Consider the following 23240-nt stretch of genomic DNA (forward strand, 5'->3'; position numbering starts at 1 on the left):
TATTATTATTATTATTATAGATAGAAACTATGATAAAACAGAGGTTTTCTGTGGCTCTAGTGGCCTGTATTTTTTTTTAAAGTAGCTGGACAGGAAAGTGGGAAAGGGCAAATGTCGCCTGGACCGGGAGTCAAACTAAGGCCTCCATACGTGGGTTCCCCAATATGGACTTTTTATTGACATGCTCACGGCTCAGCGACCTCAGTGTCATGACATTTATCAGTAAAATCTAAATTTAGACCCTGATGGGTATCGAGGAGATCTGAAATTATTTCATTCATTTTGTCTTTTCTGTCCTTATGTATTGTTAAGTCTGTCGACTCCTTTATTTCTTAAAATGCTAATTACCAGACTGGATCCACCTGAATTCATTTAATTCAGTAGCATGTACAGCTTACACAGTGGACAACTGAGCCACAGACTGAACAGGGCTTGCTCTTTAAAGCTCGGTCAACCCAGATGCTGAAAATGTCAGTGTGTTATATTGAATTGAGGCCAGAGTGACAGTGAAGGGAAGAACTATTTCATCCCATCACTGTGTGGTTAGCGAAGACAGGTCAGATTATATGTGGAAGCCCTGGAAAGCACCTTCCTCCAAAAAGTAACTATGTCAACATATCAATCATAGAGTGCAAAGTCTGACTCATTAGATAAGAGGTCGTCTGTCCCACCTTTGGCCCAGTTTTCTGTCCTTCTCTTCCACTTATCCTGTCTGGGTTCGCCCTTTGAGTGATTGCCTGTCTAGAAATAAGATCTTTTAAAGGCAGAACTCAGACATGACAGAGAGAAATACAACACTGCATACTCAGAGCGACTTTTAATTAGCAAAACAAATTTTCATCAGAGCATTTCAAAACATTCGCATTGTTTATCCGCTTCCAATCTGATGCAAATTCACTCACAGCTGAATCTAAACTGTTGCTATTTATTTTTTTTTAACAAGCAGATAACAAAATTGACCCTTAGCTTAAAAAAATTAGCAGTTTGAATCAATATTTTACAAAACCATGTGGTCATACTTGGTCATTTACTGAGACGCTTTCATGTTGAAGTGTTTATCAAAGACATAAGTGAGTCGCATCAATCGCATCCGTGTAAGATTGACATCCTCTTTCAAATAAAAAAATAAGACGAATAAGAAAAAAAAAAAGCACACACTAAATACAGTGGATATAAAAAGTCCTAAGCACCCCAGTTCAAATGTTTCTTTTTTTAAGTAAAAGGACGAGACTAAAAGAAAGACAAAATAAAAGCACTTTCAGCCACTAGTCTGCTTAAAAGAGAAAACCTTCAAACAAATCCTTGAAGCTGAATCAGGATTTCAGCGTTCAGTCTTCTACAGTCCATTGCCTTGATACATCTTGATGTGGCAATACTAGCCAACTCTACCTTGCAAAGTTCTTCAAATCTATTGAATTGTAGGACTTATTTTGTCTGCAACACCTCTTCAACGACTCCACAGGGTTTCTGTCAGGTGTAGCTCTGTGTTTCTGAACCTGACATTTTTACGCTCAAGCCATTCATTTCATCCTGGCACCAGAAGGAAACAACAGTATTTGGAGCTGTTCATGCCAGTGGTAAAGAAGTAATCCAACAGCATGACGCTACAACTCGCGTGGCTCGAATCAATTCGTCAACAATGTTTTAGGACTTTTACGGGTGAGATGACTTTTGAGAACCACTGTATGTTTCAAGGGTAAAACAGGAAGGACCAAAAATTACATTTCCCCGTCTGTAAACAAAAGTCCATGATCATTCTCTCCCTTATTATGAGCAGGGCTGATTTAATCAGGGCAGATTTAATCATTTCTTACATGTCGTCAGCATGTGGTTGTAGCCCAGTGGTGCGATGGGGATTCAGAGTCACAGTAGCTATGTGGCCGGTAATTGGGTCTACATGGAAATGACTGCTTCCATCTTCCTGACTGCTATTCAGAGACACAGAGTCCAAGCCGGGCTGTTCCTGTTTTTCCGGCAGCTTCTTCATCATCAGGTCTGTGAAGTCTTCCAATCCCTGCTCCTCGGGGAAATGCTGGTTCAGTGGGTCTGATTCGTCCTCAGTGGGGAAAGACGGGTCGATAACACGCATCACACGGGAAGCCTGGATGTTCTGGAGGGACCGTGACTGGACTGGAGGAAGAGAAGACAGGGGAAAAATAAATAAGGTTAAGCCTCTTTGGGGCTGTGTTTGTTATTATACTTTTATAACCGTGGACTGCGGTTGACAAGTGTGTGAGCGCGTTTCCCGTGGCGCAAAGTTGCGAGCATGTAAAACTCCATCCTGAGACATCAAAGACTTTAAAAGTTTTAAGGCTTTCTACTGTAACAGATTCTGAAAGCTCCATTGAAAAAATAAAAAAAAATAAAAATATTTCCAGGGTGAAAAAGATGGTAAGGAAAATCAAGTCTGATCCTTTTTTCCCTGGCAACTCTTTTGTTAGAGCTCTTTCCTCCATGAAACACTAAACGCTATAAGGTCCAGCTGCTGTTATTTCCATTCGTTTCAAGCTTTATGCACCAGCAGCGTTATGCACAAAATGCATACGCACTTGCTTGTAATGTGAAGAAATGTAAGAAAGTTCTTTGAAAGTTATTGTAATAGAGGATGTCTTTTTGTTACATACATTAACAACATTTACAGATAAAGAGGCAGATTTGAGGCTCTACGGTTAACATCAATTCCAGCCTCAGGGTTTTTTCCCCCTGTGATTCTAACAATTTCCTCTGCTGTGATTGAAACATGCTGGATTATTAAACTCACTTCTGACTGGACTGAAGTCACTTTGGCTGACCTTTGAATCAGAGAAAGGCTTGAGACTGGGGACCAGGATCAAACAGAAGGACAGCAGAAGCACCTTGAAAGTAAAAAGGAAAACAAGAGCACAGAGATAGAAAATGATGCTGTTTTTTTCCCGTTTTTGAGAAAATAATACTGTATGTGTTTTCTGCTGTGTGATGTAGTTTTTCAGAAGTGCTAGTGTTCTGTAATAGGAGACCTATTTCACTGTTATGGGCAAATTGACTTTTGCTTATATGGTGCATTTTCCTTCAAACGACACAGTTGTTTTTCAGTGCACATGTCTTTGCTATAAACATTTATGCTTTCTGGTTTAGAGAATGTCATACCAGTACACATGTTCCAGTCTGGACTGGTTTGTTGGATGAGTTCATGACCAGAGCTCGCAGCCTGCGGAGCTGCTCCATTAGAGACCTACAGAAAGATTGAAGAAAAAAGGAAAGCCAAAGAAAATGAAGAGAGAGAGAAAAAAAAGAGAGAGAGAAGGTTTTGCAGAAAGAGAATGAAAGCAGAAAGAGAGAAAGTATTTCTAGAGTTAGAGAAATCAAATGTCCTAACAAATTGGAGCAGAAGAAAAGACTGGAAAACAGAAGTTCAATTTAAAAACCACTCACATGTTGCATTTTTCCAGCTGGGACACCTTTCTTTGCAACTCCTGGTTATGGGCACTGCAAGCAGCCATGCTGGAGGGGAAAATGAACAGAAACAGAATTGACAGGTCATTTTGAGGAAAAAAAAATCCAGAAGAAGTCTCTCTGTGAATTTAAATCTGGTAAAGTTTTCCAATAGAACATTGATATTTTGAGATATTTTCCTTTCATAAACAATAACCTCACTGGGTTATCGTCAAGTCTTGTATTTTAGAAATTGTTCCTGACACCTACAACGGGCCAGCGATGTCTAATAAAAGTTTAGTTTTTTCCTATGCTGATGAAGATAATAGAATCAAGTTATTCTAATGGTTAGTTTTTATGTTTTTTTTTTTTTTTTTTTTGATATTCCAGTTGTCTGTTAAGAGAAAGGGGCTTCTTTGTGTGCTATTATTCCTCAGGCATATCAAGTGTGCCTGATATGCATAATAATTGCTTAAAATTATGATTTCCGAGCCTGGGATTTTCTTCCTAACAGAGTGAGTGTACACAAATCAAAGGCATATAAAAAAAGAACAAACATTTTAACATATGCTTTTCTAAGCTTTTTTACACATTTGTACCAATACGTTTCTGGCGGTGGAATAGATTTAAATTCTTGAAATAAATTCCTTTCATTTTTACAGACAAACTAGATAGCTGCTGAAATGCTAAATTCTGATTTAGGATGCATGTTTCAACCTGCTGGAGTTTGACTGATGTGCTTTGTCCTCCTGCAGATGATTAATTCGGGAAATAGCTGTGAATAATTCTTCAGAAAGAAAATGCTAAACAGCAGCTCTCCTCTAATTGTTCCCCGTTTGAATCCTTCAAAGCAACCATCGAAACCTTCTTACCCGACTCGACCTGAACTCTTCAACTTGTAACTTACTGCTCTTAATTTTGCATGGTCTGCAGTGAGTTGTAATACGTCGGAGCCTACTGTCATGTTTTGCATTTAACTTAACCTTGAAGTTTGGTGAAGAAGCGCTCCGCAGGTCTACTTTGTCTGTGTTACACATTTGTAAGTAAAAACAGATAGACAAAATCTTTTAAGACGCGATACAAATACAATGCAGTTATTTAGTCATTTCAGAAATGTTATTTTGTTTTATTAAGATTAAAAAAGCGTCAAGCAAAAAAAAAAAACTCATCGTCATTCATGTTGTTGCTGGAGTGTAACTCCGGCGCCTCACCGGCTCTCCAGCCCATCAATATACTCCTTCTTCTTCTTCCTGCTCTCCTGGGCAGACTGCTTATTGCGAATCTTTCTGCGTATTTTCTTCAGAATCCTTTCCTCATACTGATTGACAGAGGACACAATATTTACATTTTCAGGCTTAAGCAGGCTGGACTCAGAGTGAGGTAACTCACGGTAATTTACCTTTGTGAGCGGCAGCTGGGTGGGCAGGGTTACCCCCTCCTTGGCTAAAAGCTTCTTTTCATCATCGTTGAGAATCAGTTCTTGGATGAACTTTTGGGCTGGCTGCGGGGGCTGGTGGCAGTAAAAATGAATAAAAACACAAGGAAAAAAGTTATAAATATCACAATTGCTGCCGGATTACATTTCTCCCGCCGTCTGCAAAACCTATCCCCCTCGCTAGAGGCTCACAGGAAGTAGTTTAATGAGTGCAGACTATCAGGCCACTTTCATCACCCTCATTTCATGGCCACTTCAAAGCAATTATGGTGTGAGAATTTGTGCTAGATTCTGCCACTCTCTCCTTCATCTCATTAAACCGGGGTGGGAAGATGAGATCAATGCGCAGAATGAGCTGAAATCCATTCCTCTGAACACCTTCTAGATTTGCAAACAGGTATTCTGTCTCTGCCGATCTCTACTCAGTGATGTCAACAAGAAGTGAGTGAAATATGTGACGATGGCTTGAAAAACCGTTGCCTCTATAAGAGCCTGCTTGGCTGATTTTTCATCCCTGCAAAAGTTTCCTCGAATAAACCAGGTTGAATCATGAGGGAATTGTCACGTTCAGGAGGCTCAAGGAGAAGATCGACCTCCACACAATGCTAACTTAGATCTTTGGGTTACAACTCCCCTCTGACGACAGCCCCTGTGTTTGCTGCATATTCAGCATATCCTTCCAAAAATAGCAACAAAACATGAATAAAAACAGGGATCTCATTTGCATTCCAAAGGCCTCTCTATGGGAATGATGTGTGTTCCTACGGTTGTTTCTGCCAATGTACACAATCGTGCAGAAGAAAAGTTAAACAAGGTCAGTATCCCCCCCACCGGTACCACCTGTACCAACTCGGCTGACTCTGCCAAACAGACCCGGGGCTGCACCTACCGGCTCTGGTGTGCCAGACAGCAGCAGATCCTTGACAGTCAGGGGGAAGCCAGACGACAGTGGTGGTCGCTGTGCATCTGATAGATACTGCGAGATTCTTTCTCTCCCCACTGGAAAGCCAAGCTCCCAGCCATCTGCACCCACACAGAGAGGCAAACATTGATCAGACATCAAAGAGACAAGAAAATAAGGTGTTATTTTTTAAAATAAGGTGTTAAGGGTTTTGACTTTCTGGGTTTAACAGTAAATGGGTTACAAATGACCTTTAGTGCTTGAAATATGCACTATTTTATGCCATTGGTCCAAAATACCTATTTATCCAAGATAAGTGGTCAACTACTCTGCAATATTTTAGCTCTATAAGAGGGGTGTTTATATTTTCGTGACATAAAAAATATGAATCTAGGTAGTAGTATCAGTGTCAGACTCATTTAAGATGTTCTGTTATTAGTTTTTATAGGTGTGAAGTCTCATTTTGACTCCTCCTAACATTCTTACGGTCACTGTGAACAACTATCTCAATGTCCATCTTCTCTGGCCGTAAAAGTTTTCTCTTAGACATATTTTTCTTGAAAGGTGAAAATTTCAGTCAAGCTTAAAGGTGCTGAGGGGATTTTTTTTGTCCATGTTGGTGGTAAGGAACATTTGAAGTGTAGGATATGCTGGAGCTTGATGGTTCCTCGGTCATTCCTGAACATGCGTCCCAATTTATCAGTGCTCACAAGGAGCTTTGGTAATCACTGATGTAAATCTTATGACAAATGTATGGACATTTCCAGAAGTCCAATTTCAGCCCTTTAAATGGATATTTCAGATTTTTTAAAATAGCTTTACTTGATAATTCACAACTTTCTATTTCAATATAAAGCTGCACTATTGGCTGTTTCAATGACATTATGGCCACTTTTTAAATTTTACTCTCATCTACAGTCAGAGCAGCAATTGTAAAGGTTTGAAACTGCTGGAACTTTTCCAAACACGATGGATGAGCATCCATGTTTATCTTGCTATCACACACAGTGAAGAAGATGCTAAGCAACAAATAAAAACCCTTAAAGCTCACTGATAGAGAATTGCAATGTTTCTTTTGATGTTGAGATTATTTAACTGCAGTAAAGGAAGAACTCACTTAACATCATTTATACATCTTTAACAAGGGTGCCAATGAAAATGGAAAGTGCAAAGAACTTTTTTTTTAGCTGTCGGTGAGAGGAAATTAATTTACTGAATATATCCTTCTTGAATTTAGTGTTTGTATCAGAGACAAAGATTGACAAAAAGGCAAAACACATTGTATAAAATATATCGACATCAATTCAAAAATTACTTGGATCAGAGGAAACATTTGCTTCTCGGCCCGCTTTGGCTTGCAGTCCTGCTCCAAAAAAGTGTGCGTCTGGAGGGCTTTCAGGGCGCTGCGGACTATCCATCTGGTCTGATGGAGGGTCCTCACTGATCCCACTGTCGCTAGGCGATGGGGACCACAGCGGCGAGGCTGACACAGAATCACTGCCGCTCAGAAGGACGTTGAGAAAGTCATCGTCCGCCTGTTCAGCTGGCTGTGGCATCTGTTTGGTGAAAAAAGGAAAAGCATAACAAAAAATCAACTGCCAGCATTAGGTAGATGAGACAATCTATTGAAGGCAAAATCTAGGCAGCATATGAAGATGGAAGCATGTTTTGTTTTCTTTTTTTGTAGATAGAGTTCATTAGAGATGCAACAGCCTCACAAACATTTGGCTCCTGAAATGGCAGCCTGGGAGGGATGCCATGCTGTCCTATTTCCTCATGACGCAGGATTCCGTCGTTTTTATCAAACAGCCAGTCGAGCAGCTCTGAGCAGTCAGAACCCTGCAATTAAACATTTCAGGACATTTTGTCTTGTTTGGCTTTTGTTGTCTTGTGTTAAGAAAAAAAAACAAACAATGGATGTATTATTCCACGGCTCTGTACATTTATCTATGAATCTCTTTAATGAAATTATTTGATAGATATTACTGAGAAAACTGAAGATGTTTTTCAGTTTTAGATTGAAGTTCAATCTCCCTTCGAGCTTCAGCTTTCCTTTGTGGGGCATTTCAATTTCCGCTTTAATAACAACATTCATCTGACCAAATAGAGTACAAAAACAATATGTCTGCATACCTGCTCTGGGTAGTACTCCGTGGATTCCATATTTGAGTGAAATCTCCAAAACTACCGAATCCCGGTCAAACTATCCACACTTCGTCGCTGTTTTCTGTTTAAATCCAAGCTTTTTGTTCCTCTAAAGTTTCCCCACTGTATTTCTCAGCTCATCTGCTTAGGTCCAGAGTTCAAACTCCAACACAACACACCCAGCTGACTGCCAGGCTTTATCGCCATTGGACACACAAAGAGATATCAGCAATCTAATTTGCAGTGCAGAGTACACAACTCATTAACCTAACAAGCTGGTCTGTCTGGAGCCTAACGATATAAAATATCCAGTAAGAGGAGATACATCGGAAAGAGCAAAGTCTGAAGCTTGCTTTTTTTCTTTGATAGTGCATTGACACAATAGGCTCTGACCTTTAGTCCAGATTTGTAGCACATTAAGCACACGACAAGTGAGTTCCTTGTCGTGGCAAACAAAATAAGTAATTATTAGCATGGTTTGGTTGAATACAATGTACAGTTTTATTAATACTGTACTTGTGTCTTAGCAGATAATTATCTGGTGAAAGCAGGTTTGGCTGAGTGTACTTGTGTTTAACAACACCTGAGATGCAAACAAAAATTAGAGCAATTAGTTTGCTTTACTTTCATGCACTATCGATAAAGATCCCACCAAGTATTTATTTGGGTATTTGCTGTAGCTGTCAGACAAAATAATAATAATATCTATCTATCTATCTATCTATCTATCTATCTATCTATCTATCTATCTATCTATCTATCTATCTATCTATCTATCTATCTATCTATCTATCTATCTATCTATCTATCTATCTATCTATCTATCTATCTATCTATCTATCTATCTATCTATCTATCTATCTATCTATCTATCTATCTATCTATCTATCTATCTATCTATATATATATATATATATATATATACAGTTAGGGCCAGAAATATTTGGACAGTAACACAGTTTTCATGAGTTGGGCTCTGCATGCCACCGCATTGGATTTGAAATGAAACCTCTACAACAGAATTCAAGTGCAGATTGTAACGTTTAATTTAAAGGGTTGAACAAAAATATCTGATAGAAAATGTAGGAATTGTACACATTTGTTTACAAACACTCCACATTTTAGGAGCTCAAAAGTAATTGGACATATAAACATAACCCAAACAAAAAAGTTTTTTCTCAATTTTGTTGCAAATCCTTTGGAGGCAATCACTGCCTTAAGTCTGGAACCCATGGACATCACCAAACGCTGGGTTTCCTCCTTCTTAATGCTTTGCCAGGCCTTTACAGCCGCAGCCTTCAGGTCTTGCTTGTTAGTGGGTCTTTCCGTCTGAAGTCTGGATTTGAGCAAGTGAAATGCATGCTCAATTGGGTTAAGATCTGGTGATTGACTTGGCCATTGCAGAATATTCCACCTTTTTGCTCTCATGAACTCCTGGGTAGCTTTGGCTGTATGCTTGGGGTCATTATCCATCTGTACTGTGAAGCGCCGTCCGATCAATTTTGCAGCATTTGGCTGAATCTGGGCTGACAGTATATCCCGGTACACTTCAGAATTCATCCGGCTACTCTTGTCTGCTGTTATGTCATCAATAAACACAAGTGACCCAGTGCCATTGAAAGCCATGCATGCCCATGCCATCACGTTGCCTCCACCATGTTTTACAGAGGATGTGGTGTGCCTTGGATCATGTGCCGTTCCCTTTCTTCTCCAAACTTTTTTCTTCCCATCATTCTGGTACAGGTTGATCTTTGTCTCATCTGTCCATAGAATACTTTTCCAGAACTGGGCTGGCTTCTTGAGGTGTTTTTGGGCAAATTTAACTCTGGCCTGTCTATTTTTGGAATTGATGAATGGTTTGCATCTACATGTGAACCCTTTGTATTTGCTTTCATGGAGTCTTCTCTTTACTGTTGACTTAGAGACAGATACACCTACTTCTCTGAGAGTGTTCTGGACCTCAGTTGATGTTGTGAACGGGTTCTTCTTCACCAAAGAAAGTATGCGGCGATCATCCACCACCGTTGTCTTCCGTGGACGCCCAGGCCTTTTTGAGTTCCCAAGCTCACCAGTCAATTCCTTTTTCCTCAGAATGTACCCGACTGTTGATTTTGCTACTCCAAGCATGTCTGCTATCTCTGTGATGGATTTTTTCTTTTTTTTCAGCCTCAGGATGTTCTGCTTCATGTCAATTGAGAGCTCCTTTGACCGCATGTTGTCTGGTCACAGCAACAGCTTCCAAATGCAAAACCACACACCTGGAAACAACCCCAGACCTTTTAACTACTTACTTGATTACAGGTTAACGAGGGAAAGGCCTTTTGAGTTACTTGCAGCCTTTGGAGTCCATTGTCCAATTACTTTTGGTCCCTTGAAAAAGAGGAGGCTCTGCATTACAGAGCTATGATTCCTAAACCCTTTCTCCGATTTGGATGTGGAAACTCTCATATTGCAGCTGGGAGTGTGCACTTTCAGCCCATATTATATATAAATTGTATTTCTGAACATATTTTTGTCAACAGCTAAAATAACAAAACCTGTGTCACTGTCCAAATATTTCTGGCCCTAACTGTATATATATATATATATATATATATATATATATATATATATATATATATATATATATATATATATATATATAAATATAAATATATATATATATATATATATATATATATATATATATATATTATATATATATATATATATATATATATATATATATATATATATCCTGCAATGCTTCTCTTCAGCATAGCAGGAAAACTGACCCATGCTAACTTAATTAACTAACCATAGTCCGTTTTGAAGGTAATGAAATGAAATAATTAGACTAAGTGTGAAGCTCTGTCGACCAGAACATAATTATCTTGCAGGGTGCTGAATAAAAACTAAAACTAAATTCGAAATGTCTTCACCACTTAACATGCATTAAGCATTTTTTCAGACTGAATGTGGTGGTCAATCCAAATTATCTCCAGTGCCCTGCTAAAAGTTATAGTCATACCAATAACATGTTTTATGGATGAGTAAAAGTCATGACTGATTTCCGTCTCAAAACTACTCAGAATAAGATGATACATTATAGACATACTCAAAAGCAGGAACAGTAACTGGAGTATAAAAAATTAAATCAACAGACACCTACAGACCCATTATTGAAATGTTGTGGATTCAGGTAGCTGAATAAAAACGTCCATATTTTTCATTGTGTGAGTGCACTAGGGATGGATCTTTAATGCACTCATTTCGATTAGTTAATTATATGGAGTTTAAGTAGTTAAAAAATTTTACGCAACCCACCACCAATGGTCAGAATCAAAGCAGAATGGATCAAATCTTTCAAAGTTAAACAGTCAAGCCTAATCTGCTATTACTACTACTACTAATAATATTAATAATAATACTAACTCAATTCAATTCAATGCAAATATATTTTATTTGTTGCAGAGGGAAATTAAAGTTTGTTGTAAATTATAGTGCACTGTTTTTTTCAAAGAGGTGTTGTAGATGCTGACAGCTGTGGGTGGGAAGGATCGAATGGTCATCAAGCGATTTCATCCTGTCAAAAGGGTCTAAATGCACTAAATGCACTTGTCAATAAGGACAATTGTCCTTATTGAAGACAATTGCTGTTATGTGATTACCTCATTCTTAACAGGGGAACCTAATTAAGTAACCTTTAAGTGTATTTATTGTGATTTTTAGTACAAGGACCAATCCTACTATTAGAATTTTATTAGAAATTCTAATAAAATTCTAATAAAAGTATTAGAATACTCAATCACATCTTGTGATTTACTGTTTTTCCAGTAAATCCCAAGATGTCATCCACGTGGAAAAGTTCCAAACCTAAACTTACTGAGAAACCTTGAAGGACCAAACCACAAGGAAGCTTTAGAAGAGAATACGATAACTGAAGCAGTTTATCTCAAAATTTATGAGGATATGAACAATTAGATGAAGACAGGATCTGTCAACACAGACCCTGTCTTGTCAGAAGGAATCCAGGAATTACATGAAGCCACTACCATCATGTCATCAATGGAAAAAAAAAAGAAGTTCTGCTTTGGGAATTCATTAAAAAAGAAGCTTATTTTGAAGTAGCATTTCTAACTCAGCAGAAACACTAAGAGTAAAACTGGTCATCTAGATGGTTAGTGTCAGTGTCCTGTAATGACTGTTCTGCTAAGTTTTCATGAACAAGGCATCACATAATCGTTATTGCCTTGTTATCTGATGAGTAATAGCTCCAAAGGGCAAAACTTCTCAAATTAAATCCCTGTTGTACAATTTCTACTTTCTCTGTTAATTTATTTATATATTTCAATTTTGGTGAAACTCCAGTTGCTCTGAAAGAGATGGTGCATTATTTTTGGCAGCATCAAATACTAAACAATGTTTCCTGTCCAGTATTGTGCTGCTGGATAATCTGGAATTTTTTTTACAATCGTCTTTATTGAAGACAATTAAATATTTCACCAGAGTTCCTGGTGTTCTCCCTAGTTGTGTACTGGATGCACTGTTGATGACCTAGAGGATAGTGGAACATAATGTTACAGATAAGAGTAGCTGTACTTTTATCATGTGTATTCTGTGGCAACAAAATCTAAAGAATTCACTAAAAGTTAGGGATATTTGCCTTTCAGGAGAAATATCAGGATGAAATTAAAATGCTTTGTGAACTTAATGTGACCTTCACACTGATAATCTTGATGTGAAGTAAAAATTAGGTTTGTGAATTTTCTGTAATAAGCAAAGGGTCATACTGCACTGAAAGCAATTCCCATTTATGTGTCAAATAATCCAATACATTTTATTTTGGACAAAGATCCTGAATGAATACAAAAAGCAGTTTTAAATGACGATTTCATTCTCTAAGGGAAAAAAATGGTATCCAAATCAACTTGGACCACTACAAAAAATTCAGATTATTAAACCAAATTATGTTTTGGGGTGGCCTAGCCAAAGTTTGGACGTATATCCGATTCAGATGTCGTAGTATGACTTTAACCACCCTATTCATACTTGAAAACCATCCTGTGTGCCTGAAGCTGACGATTACTACTAAGGACAATGGGCCAAAACTTATCACAGGTGATGTTCAAGACTCATTGCCAGTCTTTGCACATGATGTCATTTGTTGCTATTGGTGCCTTAGGGGCAATTATGTTCTCCCAGAGAGCCACGTCAGCCCTGGCAGCCACTGTTGGCGTTAATTCTGAAAGCTCACCAGCATCACGTGTGATTTATGAATGAAGATATGTGACTTGAAGGTGGCTCAACTTTGTCGACATGACAAAACAGTGTGAAAGAGGCTGGAGTTTAGATCATCGAGTTGACGGTTGAGACAAAGCTAAAGAGTGCTGGTGTTCTCCTTCATCAATATTCACCAAGTTGTTGTAATGCTACTGCACTCACGTCAAATAGTTGGTACTTTTAGATTCAAAAATCTCAACTTAAGTCATCTAAACAATCTGTTTCTTATGTGGGACATTCTTTTCTGACCACAAAATCCTCCTTTGATGGCGTTTGGCTTGTCTGTGAGGACAGCTGCAGTTTTCACTCTGGCAAGAAGAGTGGTCCCAAGAAAAAATCTGCAAAAACAAAAACAAAAACAAAAAAATTGGTGTTTTGAACAAACCAATTTTTCTTTTCAAATTACCACTTGCAAATTTTATGGATTTAATATACATTTAAAGTGCACAGGATGTGTTCAAAACTTGAAACCAAAGAAAATTCTAAATTTATTTAAGAATATAAGGTGTGACTTATGACACACCTTCCCTCTATATTGCTTTAAATTACAATGCTTCAAAATGTAATTTTAAAGCAAGCAGTACTCTTAAAACATGTTCATTTTGGTTTCTGGAGTATTTTTTTTTGGAATGACTTAGACAAAGAAGAATATTGCACACTATGAGATAATAATATAATTTGTGTGTAAATAATTGGTATAAAAGTGAATGAAATAAAATCTTGTGCTATTTCAGCAGTTCATTTTTGTGTGTATCTACATGAAGTTCTGATCTGTATGTAATAGAGTGCAATCGTATCGTCAGACACGCCGATGTTTTGGTGTCCATACGTTGCATGTTGTATTTAATCACTATTTTGATTGAGAATTTACATGTAAACTTAAAGACTGGATAAAATGCTGCTTCTTCCAGTTACATTTTTGAGACAGGGTGGAAAACTCACAGGTGATCAGACCTGTGTTTGTTCTCCTGAAGAAAGAAGAAAAGAAGGTCAATGAGAAGTACACCAGATAGCTACAGAAATTAGTAAAAGCTGCAAAATTTGTAACAATTGTTTTATGTCTTTGATCACCTCCAACAAACGTCTGAAGCAAGCTGACACAATTTTCGCAGAGGGGGCGGGGCCTATCTCCTGCCATCATTCGGTAGGCTGGAAACACCCTGTGAAGGTCGCCACGTCATCACAGGGCGGCATTAAACATATTTAGGTTGAAAGGATGCAAGAAGGTTATAAGGTTAAATATATAATAATTTTACAGTTTATTGTGTGAATCATTTTTTAGTTGAACCCCATAGGTTCTGCCAGGCATTTGTCTCTCGCTGCGTCTCATGAGACACAATCTTCAAGCTATAAGGTCAGAGGTTTGACGGATGTGAAAAATGTTAATTTGTAGGTGTCTGGAGAGATTTCAGACACAGACAATTGTCTGCAACACCTACCATCTTCTTCTTCTTTAAATTACTTTTTGCCAAGAAAAAAAACAAAAAAATGTCCTTCGTTTCCAGAAACTCTTTTTTTAGAAAAAAAAATAGACAGGGATAATTTCACACTTCATGCCTGCTATGAGAGGAAGCCTGCAGAGGAAATGAATTCTGCCGTGCCTGTTGCTGACGAGTTGATCTGACATTTTTGGCAAATCCCCATTAATTCTCAATTTGGTTGTCCCACTCCCCCGAGTTTCATACAGTTTTCTGCAAATCTAAAATAAGGGTCAGATGACAATGTATTCCCAAGCAGAAGTCATCAGAGGGAAGAATATGATAATAAGCCAGTGAAGACAACACCGCGCTGTGATTTACTGATGCACAAGACCAAATGCCAATCATTACAGTAAATGCCAGTCTGACAAAAAAAAAAAAAAAGAAAACAAATGATTATCCTGCTGCGCTTCCCATTTAACAAGCTTCATTTACATTGAACATCTAAAAGACAGTACTCAAACAAAACCCAGGGATGTGAAACAACAGCGTTGACTGGTGTTTGAAAACACCAGTTATTCTTGTGACTTAATGATTTATATGTGTTTAAAAAGTGAAGATCATTTATTCCTACATCAGTGGAGAGTATATCAAGTATTTAGTTTTATTTTTGGAGGTTTGTTTTTTGAAACGGTCCACATCGTAGACAAAAACTGTTGAACGTTAAGCCAAAAACTTGTCCACTGCTGCATCTTTCAAGCATACAAATGATCACTCAAGGTCTAAATCTGAGACTATTATCATGTCAGACGAGCAACAACACAACTGGCACATTTGCATCTCGTCTCCGATGTGGCTCCTGGAAGGTCAACACAGACCTTCGAGGACGACTTTGATCTGAGCTGCGTGTGATGTCTGAGACCCCTCTGCTGTTAGGGGGTCTTAACGCTTCGAGAAACAACAAAAAGAGAGGCTGATGAGAAAAATCTTTTCATTTTTAATATCAATCTCTTATGAATTGGACACACAGTTGGACGTAGAACTTGAACTCGACACTCCAAGCACAAAGGCATGTCTCGTGAGGGTCTCCGTTCACTGATTCATGTTTGTTGATAACAGAATGTTATTTTTACATAAACTGGTTCTGGTTGATTCCATTCAGCTACAGAAAATTATAAATTCATGATTCCTTTTTAATTTAACAGGAAAGACAGATTTTCTTTGGAGACCTCTATTGCGATTGAATCCATTTTTGTATCAAAGAAGTTAATTGCATTTCGCTCACTTTTTTGCAGCTTCAAAGAGGGAAATAAAAACATGCTTCATAATTTGTACATGCTGACACAGCTTTTCTTGGTTGTTGTGCATATCCTGAAGTTACTATAACTTGATTTCACGACTATAAATAATTTCTGTCCTGTGCATTAAAATGTGTTGCACCGAAACTATGTCAGACTGCTGCCCCCTGTAAGCCAAAGCTGGAAAAACAGAGAAAAATTGGAAATATTTGAGAGACGTCATTACTCCAAACGTTTGAAATGTTTCTATTCATGTATCTATGTGAAAGCTTTGGAGTCACGCATTGTTGGCAAGCGGGCACAGCAGCTGAAAAAAAAGTAACATTGATTTTAATTTTGTCGGGCATCATTAAAATATCAAATTCAGGGCTTCCCAAAAGTGTTAACACCTCTTGAACTTCTTCATAAGAGAAGGTTGTTAAATTCTTGATTAAAAAATTTCAAAAGTGTGACATTTCTTTATATTTTTGTTTCCTATTTATTACTTTGCAGAGAACATTAATTAGAATCATGTTAGAGGTATATGCATAATCACGACTCTTGCAGGTCCTAGAGATATTTTGTTTGTGAGCGTGGATGCTTCTGAACACAGAAAAGGCAATTCTCAATGATGACTCTTTGAATCAAACATAATTCATGTTGGAAAAATTAGATGGGCTAAACTTAAGCTGCCAGACCATGAAGAGCAGCTCGCATTTTACCTCTACCTCAGACTTTTTACGTGTCCTTCATTTAATCTTATTTTGTTTCCAGTTAATTTTATTTGTTTAATGGACTTTTCAGCTCCCTCCTCATGTGCATTCACGCTCTGTTGACACTGAAATAAAGCATTAGAAATAGAAGAACTAATCATGCAGAGTAACAATGTTTCACAATGTTGGAAGTTAATCAGGCCTCAGACACTGCAGCTGCTCTCAAGTATATTTTTATTTGTAAACAAAATGCTCTTTCAAACAAACACAAGTTTTTGATTTTTCTCTTAAATTATGCATTTGATGAAAGGCTTCCAAAGACGCTGTATGCTTCACCCACCATTTGACTTGAGATCAAGGTTTATGCTGCAGATCCCATCCTTTGGAGAGAAACCTCAGCCTCAGGTCAAGTAGTTATTCAAGGCTCGCCCACAAATGCTTGAGAAAATTAGGTCTGTTTATTTATTTATATTTTTCAGCTAGGTTCTCTGCATTTGGTTTTTAAAGACATTTTCATGCATTTAAATATCTTCTGAGAATTCTTTTGGAGGATCTGAAATTATTTTAGTCTTCTTGTATCACATTTTGATGGGCAGCACCTCAGTTTTGGATTATCCTTAGTTGGCCTACATTTCAAACAGCAGCATTAGTCTTACAAATTATCAACTTGGAGTGAATTTCAGTGTAACTGAGGTGTATGACTTGATGAGAACAATCAGTCCTTCACAGCGTAGCAGGACACAGGGATGCATGATGGTCCTCTGTTTACATCTCAGCTTCATCTATTTTTTGTGGTGTTTGCATGTTCATGTGCAAAGGCAGGATTTCTATTTCCTGATACGCCCCTAATACATCCAGGACAGGCTAATTCGCATCAGTCTGAAAGGGTCAAACAAGCTTTTTTCAAGTTTGGGCAGGAGAGAGTAACAAGAACTTGACACAATTTGCTTTCTTCAGACTCAGACTGTGTTTTTAGGTTCTGGGGCAGAGCAAGTATGTATCTCATAAAATGTTTCCAGTTGCTGATTTTTCCAGCCACACTCGGTGACAAAACGATGTTTAGTTTAAGTGTCCTGCTCTGGCTGCTCAGGCAAACATCATGCATAACCCTGGATACCTCATTTGGTTGAAAGGAAGATTTGCACAACAGTAGCAGGAGGAAATAAGATATTCCCCCTGCTGCACTGTGTTGACTTTGTTAAATTAATGGCAAGACAGGCAATATCTGGTTCAGGCAGCAGACTGGACAAGGGGTGGCAAGTATGTAAACAACGGAAGGAAAAGAACAAAAAGGGGGCGGAAAAACCAGGGAATAACAATGACTGTGACTGAAGTAATCAGAGCGATACTATCTCTATTTAATGCTTACAATAATGGCCAGAAAAAAAAGACACAGAGAACCAATTGCATCTGCAGCACCAAAATTTGTGAACAGCAAATGTTATATTATAAAGAATAGTTTTATGCTTCTACTGTGTGCATATAATTGTGCGATTGCATCTGCCTCAGTGTGTGTACAATGTTTGTGTATATGTGTCTGTGTGTGAATGTGTTTGCATGCAAGCGTGTGCAGAAACAGAACATGTATCTGATATCTGTGGGAAGTTTGAAGGAGATAAGTTTTTGGAGACCACAGCCACCAACAAGCCTGACAGTTTCCTCTCAAGTTGATAGATCCTGCAGCAAGTCATGAGACACCAAGTCAAAAAAACTGGCACATACATGCTTTATAACATCACAAATCAGAATAACTTTTGTTTGTTTTACTAAAAGTCCATATCTCAATTTTCTACACTGCAACGCTCCGCTGAATGAGCACTGTGCAAATTTGTAGTCCTTTTGAAAATCAAAATGTCTGGACAATTTTCTGAACAGTCCCTTTTGTGACATGATTGGGGAATTTAATTATTAATGCATTCTGGTTTTGTATGCAAAGAGGATGAAGCATTTTTAGCCATTAAATGTTATTCTTACTTCAATATGAAGGTGGGAACACATTCAGGGCTGTTTGTGTTTTCAACTAACAGTACTTTAAGATAATTACACTTTTATAAAACTATTTGGTTAATGATTCATGGTAAATGACCTGAACTTGAGGATCTGAAGTGCTTCATGCTACATAAAGTATTTAACTAATTCACACACATTTTTTTTCCCCAAATCAACTTCACTTTTAAGATATTTTATATTATTCAAATACTAAAAAAAGATCAAAACTGCTTCATGCTTAACAAATCTATCTGAATGTCTTTCCTTTTTAATACAGATAACAGATATAGTACTAGAGAGATCAGATAAGTGTACAGTGGAGTAAGGCTGCCACCCTGTGGTTTTAATCTTTAAGCATCCATTTTAAAACACCCATTTGAATGCAATTATTCCATATAGTGGTAATGTGTTTCCTCTGCTGAACTGAGTTGCTGAAATACATGATTTTTTCTATAATATTCAAATCTATTGACTGGATCTGTATATTACCCAATAAAATGAAGAGGGTTGCAAAAAATTTATCTGAGCATGTGATGATAATAATTAATATAATTACTATTTATTATAAAATAATTATTGTCGAACAAGTAAAACCTAAATCAGATGTTAAGAAAATAAAATAATAATTAAAAAAGAAAAACAGATGGAACAAATAGAGTTACTTAAAAGTGAATGTGAATGTGTTCTGTGCTTTGGTTATTAATTAAATTTTAGATTATTAAGGTGTCTGAAATGTTTTGAAGTGACTGTTCAGTTTATGATTTTTGTAATAAGCTCAGTACATGTTTGTAATACATTTGAGTTACTGCGACAGCCATCACTATCTTCTGAGCATCTCAGAGGACATCACACTAATAATTTTGATAATTTTTAAACTTTTTAAACAGTTATGTCACATTTCAACTTAAATTGGTTATAACTTAAGGCTGAAAAACTAACAATCTGTATTGGAAACGCATTAAAAACCCATGCAATTCAGCTTTTCATTTCTTCCACTAAGATCTGAGGTTCCAGAACAGGAAGCAAAGCATTTATTTATTACTGCTAAGTACGGTGAAACAGACTTTCTATGAAAACTATCATTAAAGGTGCATTTACATTTAACTCATTTAGATTCTGATTAATGTTTGTTGTCCTCTGAATTCAGAGTGATTCCATACAAAAAAAAAAAAAAAAAAAAACTGACAACTTTACAGCAAATTATTTCTTTGGAAATTAAGTCCCAAAAATGTCTGTACCTTCAACCTTTTTCTACTTGATATGGACTTAAGTCTCAAGTCTACTAAAATTAAGCATTTGTCATTTTTCAGCATGAATCAGCAGTGGCTGACCTTAGAAAAGCGACATTGTAGATGTAGTTAAATAATGTAAATTTGTTACTTTGCCGAAACTCACAGCCTGGCTGATGTCTTTTTCACAGCCTACTTTCTGTGTTGGGCTTTGTGTTTATTTGCGCATAGAAAAGGTCACCGGAGAAGCAAAAGCAGCAATTGTTACCGTGAGTGATTAAACATTTGAAAAGACACGCTGACTTGGTTTTTTTCCCCCTTGTCTTTCAGTATTAAAGACTTTTATTCTTCTTTTAGTGAATAGACCAAACACTCAAAGAGAAAGGTGTGGCACAGTCTGGTCTTATCTCATCACATCAGTCTGAGAAGTCACTCTTCCATAAAACTGTCTCCAGCGATGCGAGATGCCAACATCACATCACACCCTCATTTTTCTGGAACAGCAGCTTATAGCTGAACAAGCATGTATTGCGATGCCCGAACACAGTTCAGTGGCGTGTTAGACACCAAAATACATCTCAAACTTATGAAACCTACAAGTTCATTTTCAGAACAGCAAATATCCAGCATTAACAGAGTCCAGTTTCCAACTCAGGAGGTTTTCAGTGATATGCTTGATATTTTTGGCTCATGTAACTAAATGCTGTTTTATACATTCCCTTGCAAAAGTGTTCATACTGGCCACATCCCAATGTCTTTGGTCAGTCAGAATAATACTACAAACTAGGGTAGTATTGTTAAGTGGAAGGAAAATGCTTTTCAATTTTTGCTACAAATAAGAATCCGTTACATGTGGTGTGTATTCAGCTTGTATGAGCAAATACTTATAGAACCATCTTTTGCTGCAGTCTTTTGACTTTCAGCTTTACAAATCGCAACAGTTTTAACAAATATTTAAAAAAAAACATATTTTTAAGTAAAAATTATGTTCTGTAGTTTTAATAGTGTGATTACATTACACACAGGTACACTCCATTTGGTAATTTGGTAGCTTTTACTTGGTGATAATAAATTATATTGGATGCAAATTGTTCCAAACAATGTATCATTTGCCTTCACAAGTATGTTCTGCTTTTTTTTTTTTTTTTAATAAAGGCCCAGCAAAATAATTTTTTATATATCAAAACAACAAAAAGTTCATTGCATTCTTTTCCCTCCACTGATGAATATTGTTTACTTCAAAAAATGTTGAAATAGATTATGTTTTTGTTGGACTCTATCTGAAATGTCTGTTCAGACTAGACATGACAAAAGTTTGTCAGAGCAACAGGAAATGCAAAGTTGCACACCGTAGCTTGGCAGAGTCTCCCTCTGGGGTCCGAAACCTTCCCAAGCTGAACGGATCAAACCAACCGACCTCCCTCTAAGGTCCCTGACTGGATAACAAGTACCAGCAAGAAAAAAAAAAAAAGGAATAACAGCAAGTTTAATTTTCTGTAACTTTTTAGTTTGTGCACTGACCTTTTTATAGACTTTTTTCATCTCTGCTTTCAACTTGGTAGAAGACTAATGGCTTTAGTCAAAAAGAAAAAAAAAAAAGAAAAAGGAACCCCTCTGTCTTGTGGACCACGTCTCTAAAAATAGCCCGCTCTCTTACAGTCCTACTCCATGTGAGCCCTGCTTGTGTCTCTGGTCCGGTTCTGAGTGAACTGAGCCATCCGGCGAACACTTCGACTCCGGTCCCAAGCAGCTCCCGTTGAGGCGGCCTGCCACATCCTACAAGAGCTCTGCCTCTTTTAATCAATACAGAATGAATGGAGCATAAAATAACACTTTGAAAACAAACAGCACTTTCAGCAACTGTAACCCAGAGAATGTTTTGGGTCTGCTGCTGCTGCCTCAAAGAATTATATTCCCATTTCAAAAGAACAAGTGTACAATAAAAATGCTTTGTGTTGCCAAAGCTGCCACCTACTGTTTTATTGACGTGCCGTGTCAATGTGTGCCCCTGCTTTGCTTCCACAGTTTCAATTATTGAGCTTCCAAAAAGAAATATTATGAGCAAAGTTCAATAGGCCGAAATGATCTATGGTTTCTTCCCAAACAAAATAGCTAACTTCTAAAATTGGCAAGTTTTTTTTTTCTTTTCTTTTTTTCCCCTAAACTTGTCAACCTCACAGTTGTATAACTGTTTCTGCCAGGTTATTTGGAAGTGAAGCCATTCTTGCTGTCTCAATACACTGCTGGTCTGGGAGCATCTGAGGCAGCTGAAGGCAAATTCTTTCACACGTCGATGCAGATATTGGGAAGTTAAAGTTAGGAGAGGGCACTCCTGTGGTGCCGCTCCTCCACAGCGAGAGAAGAAGCAGCAGCCAGCGGTATCGATTCACCTTGCAGCCTTGATCCTGCTGTCACAGACAGTATATCACTTCATTTAATCCACTGTTAAATAGGCCGTAATTAGAAATCCGTCCAGCAGATTTGTTTTATTTAAAGAGCAGTTTGCGGCTGAGCCGGAAGGATGCTCCACGCGCTGGACGGCATCAACTTCCACTGGAGCTATTTTGTTTTTCGGGAGGGACTTTAATCTGAATGCTGTCGACAGTGCCTGCAAAGAGAAAGCAAATGATGCAAATAAACACTCTTGGGGGGGATTAGTAAGCGGGCTATTTGGAAAATATTTACAGTAGGTCTGCTAATTGTGGATAATGTTTGTTGATCCCTTGACTGTCGTTTGACTGACAGATATTTGTCACAGCAAATATTTCTTTTGCTAAACGGATGGAAAAAGCTACAAAGAACGAAACGTCCACAGAAAATATCTAAATTAAAATATTGTGTTTGTTGTCCTTTCAAATGCAAATGATTCCGGAGACGAGAAACTGTGATGTTAGGAAAAATGAGAAACTTTGAGTTGTCTGAACAAGTTGATCCAAGTTTCCACAATGCTCTGAAATACCAATAAGTATGATTTTAGTGTTAATTATTTCTGTATACAAAAATGCCAGCATAGTGACTGGTATAATGCGTAGTTTCATGCATAGTGATATGCTTTGCTTGATGTTACATTCAGCTCTATTTGTCAAGCAATTTTTAATTAAACAAGCTAAAAATTTAATTAATTAAATGTGGCGAGTATTTCTCCATTTTGCTCACATTAGAAGAAAAACTAAACTTTTAAATCTAGTTTGATCAAAGCAAAGGAAATGTAATTGTGACAAAGTGAAACACTGCCTCTCCTTTGTAGAGTACATATTTGAGGAGGACTATATAGACTAAAGGAACATACATTAATTCCTAATGAGAGCCTACAGCAGCATTCCTAATTCAAACCTTCAAGATTTGGTGCGCCGGCTGTTTCAGAGGTTTCAGCGTCCGATTAAAAAAGAATGGCTTGTCTAAAGCTCTCTACAAAACCTGCAAACCTGCTGATGACCACATGTATTTGAGAAGGAAGACA

General features: G+C 37.6%; 1 protein-coding gene across 1 annotated transcript; it reads right to left on the minus strand.

The window, feature by feature from the left end:
• Window positions 1–802: 802 nt before the first annotated feature.
• creb3l3a (cAMP responsive element binding protein 3-like 3a) lies at window positions 803–8074 on the minus strand. Its single transcript, XM_055058533.1, has 10 exons — window positions 7881–8074; window positions 7470–7586; window positions 7063–7303; window positions 5736–5869; window positions 4811–4921; window positions 4623–4729; window positions 3412–3480; window positions 3127–3211; window positions 2762–2855; window positions 803–2130 (listed from the first exon to the last, which is right to left on the minus strand). Exons 1-10 carry the CDS (start codon window positions 7908–7910, stop codon window positions 1811–1813), a joined length of 1308 nt encoding a protein of 435 aa, XP_054914508.1. The 5' UTR covers window positions 7911–8074; the 3' UTR covers window positions 803–1810.
• Window positions 8075–23240: the final 15166 nt, after the last annotated feature.

The sequence above is a fragment of the Poeciliopsis prolifica genome, unplaced genomic scaffold (assembly GCF_027474105.1).
Source record: "Poeciliopsis prolifica strain line A6 unplaced genomic scaffold, Auburn_PproV2 SCAFFOLD002, whole genome shotgun sequence".
Taxonomy (NCBI): domain Eukaryota; kingdom Metazoa; phylum Chordata; class Actinopteri; order Cyprinodontiformes; family Poeciliidae; genus Poeciliopsis; species Poeciliopsis prolifica.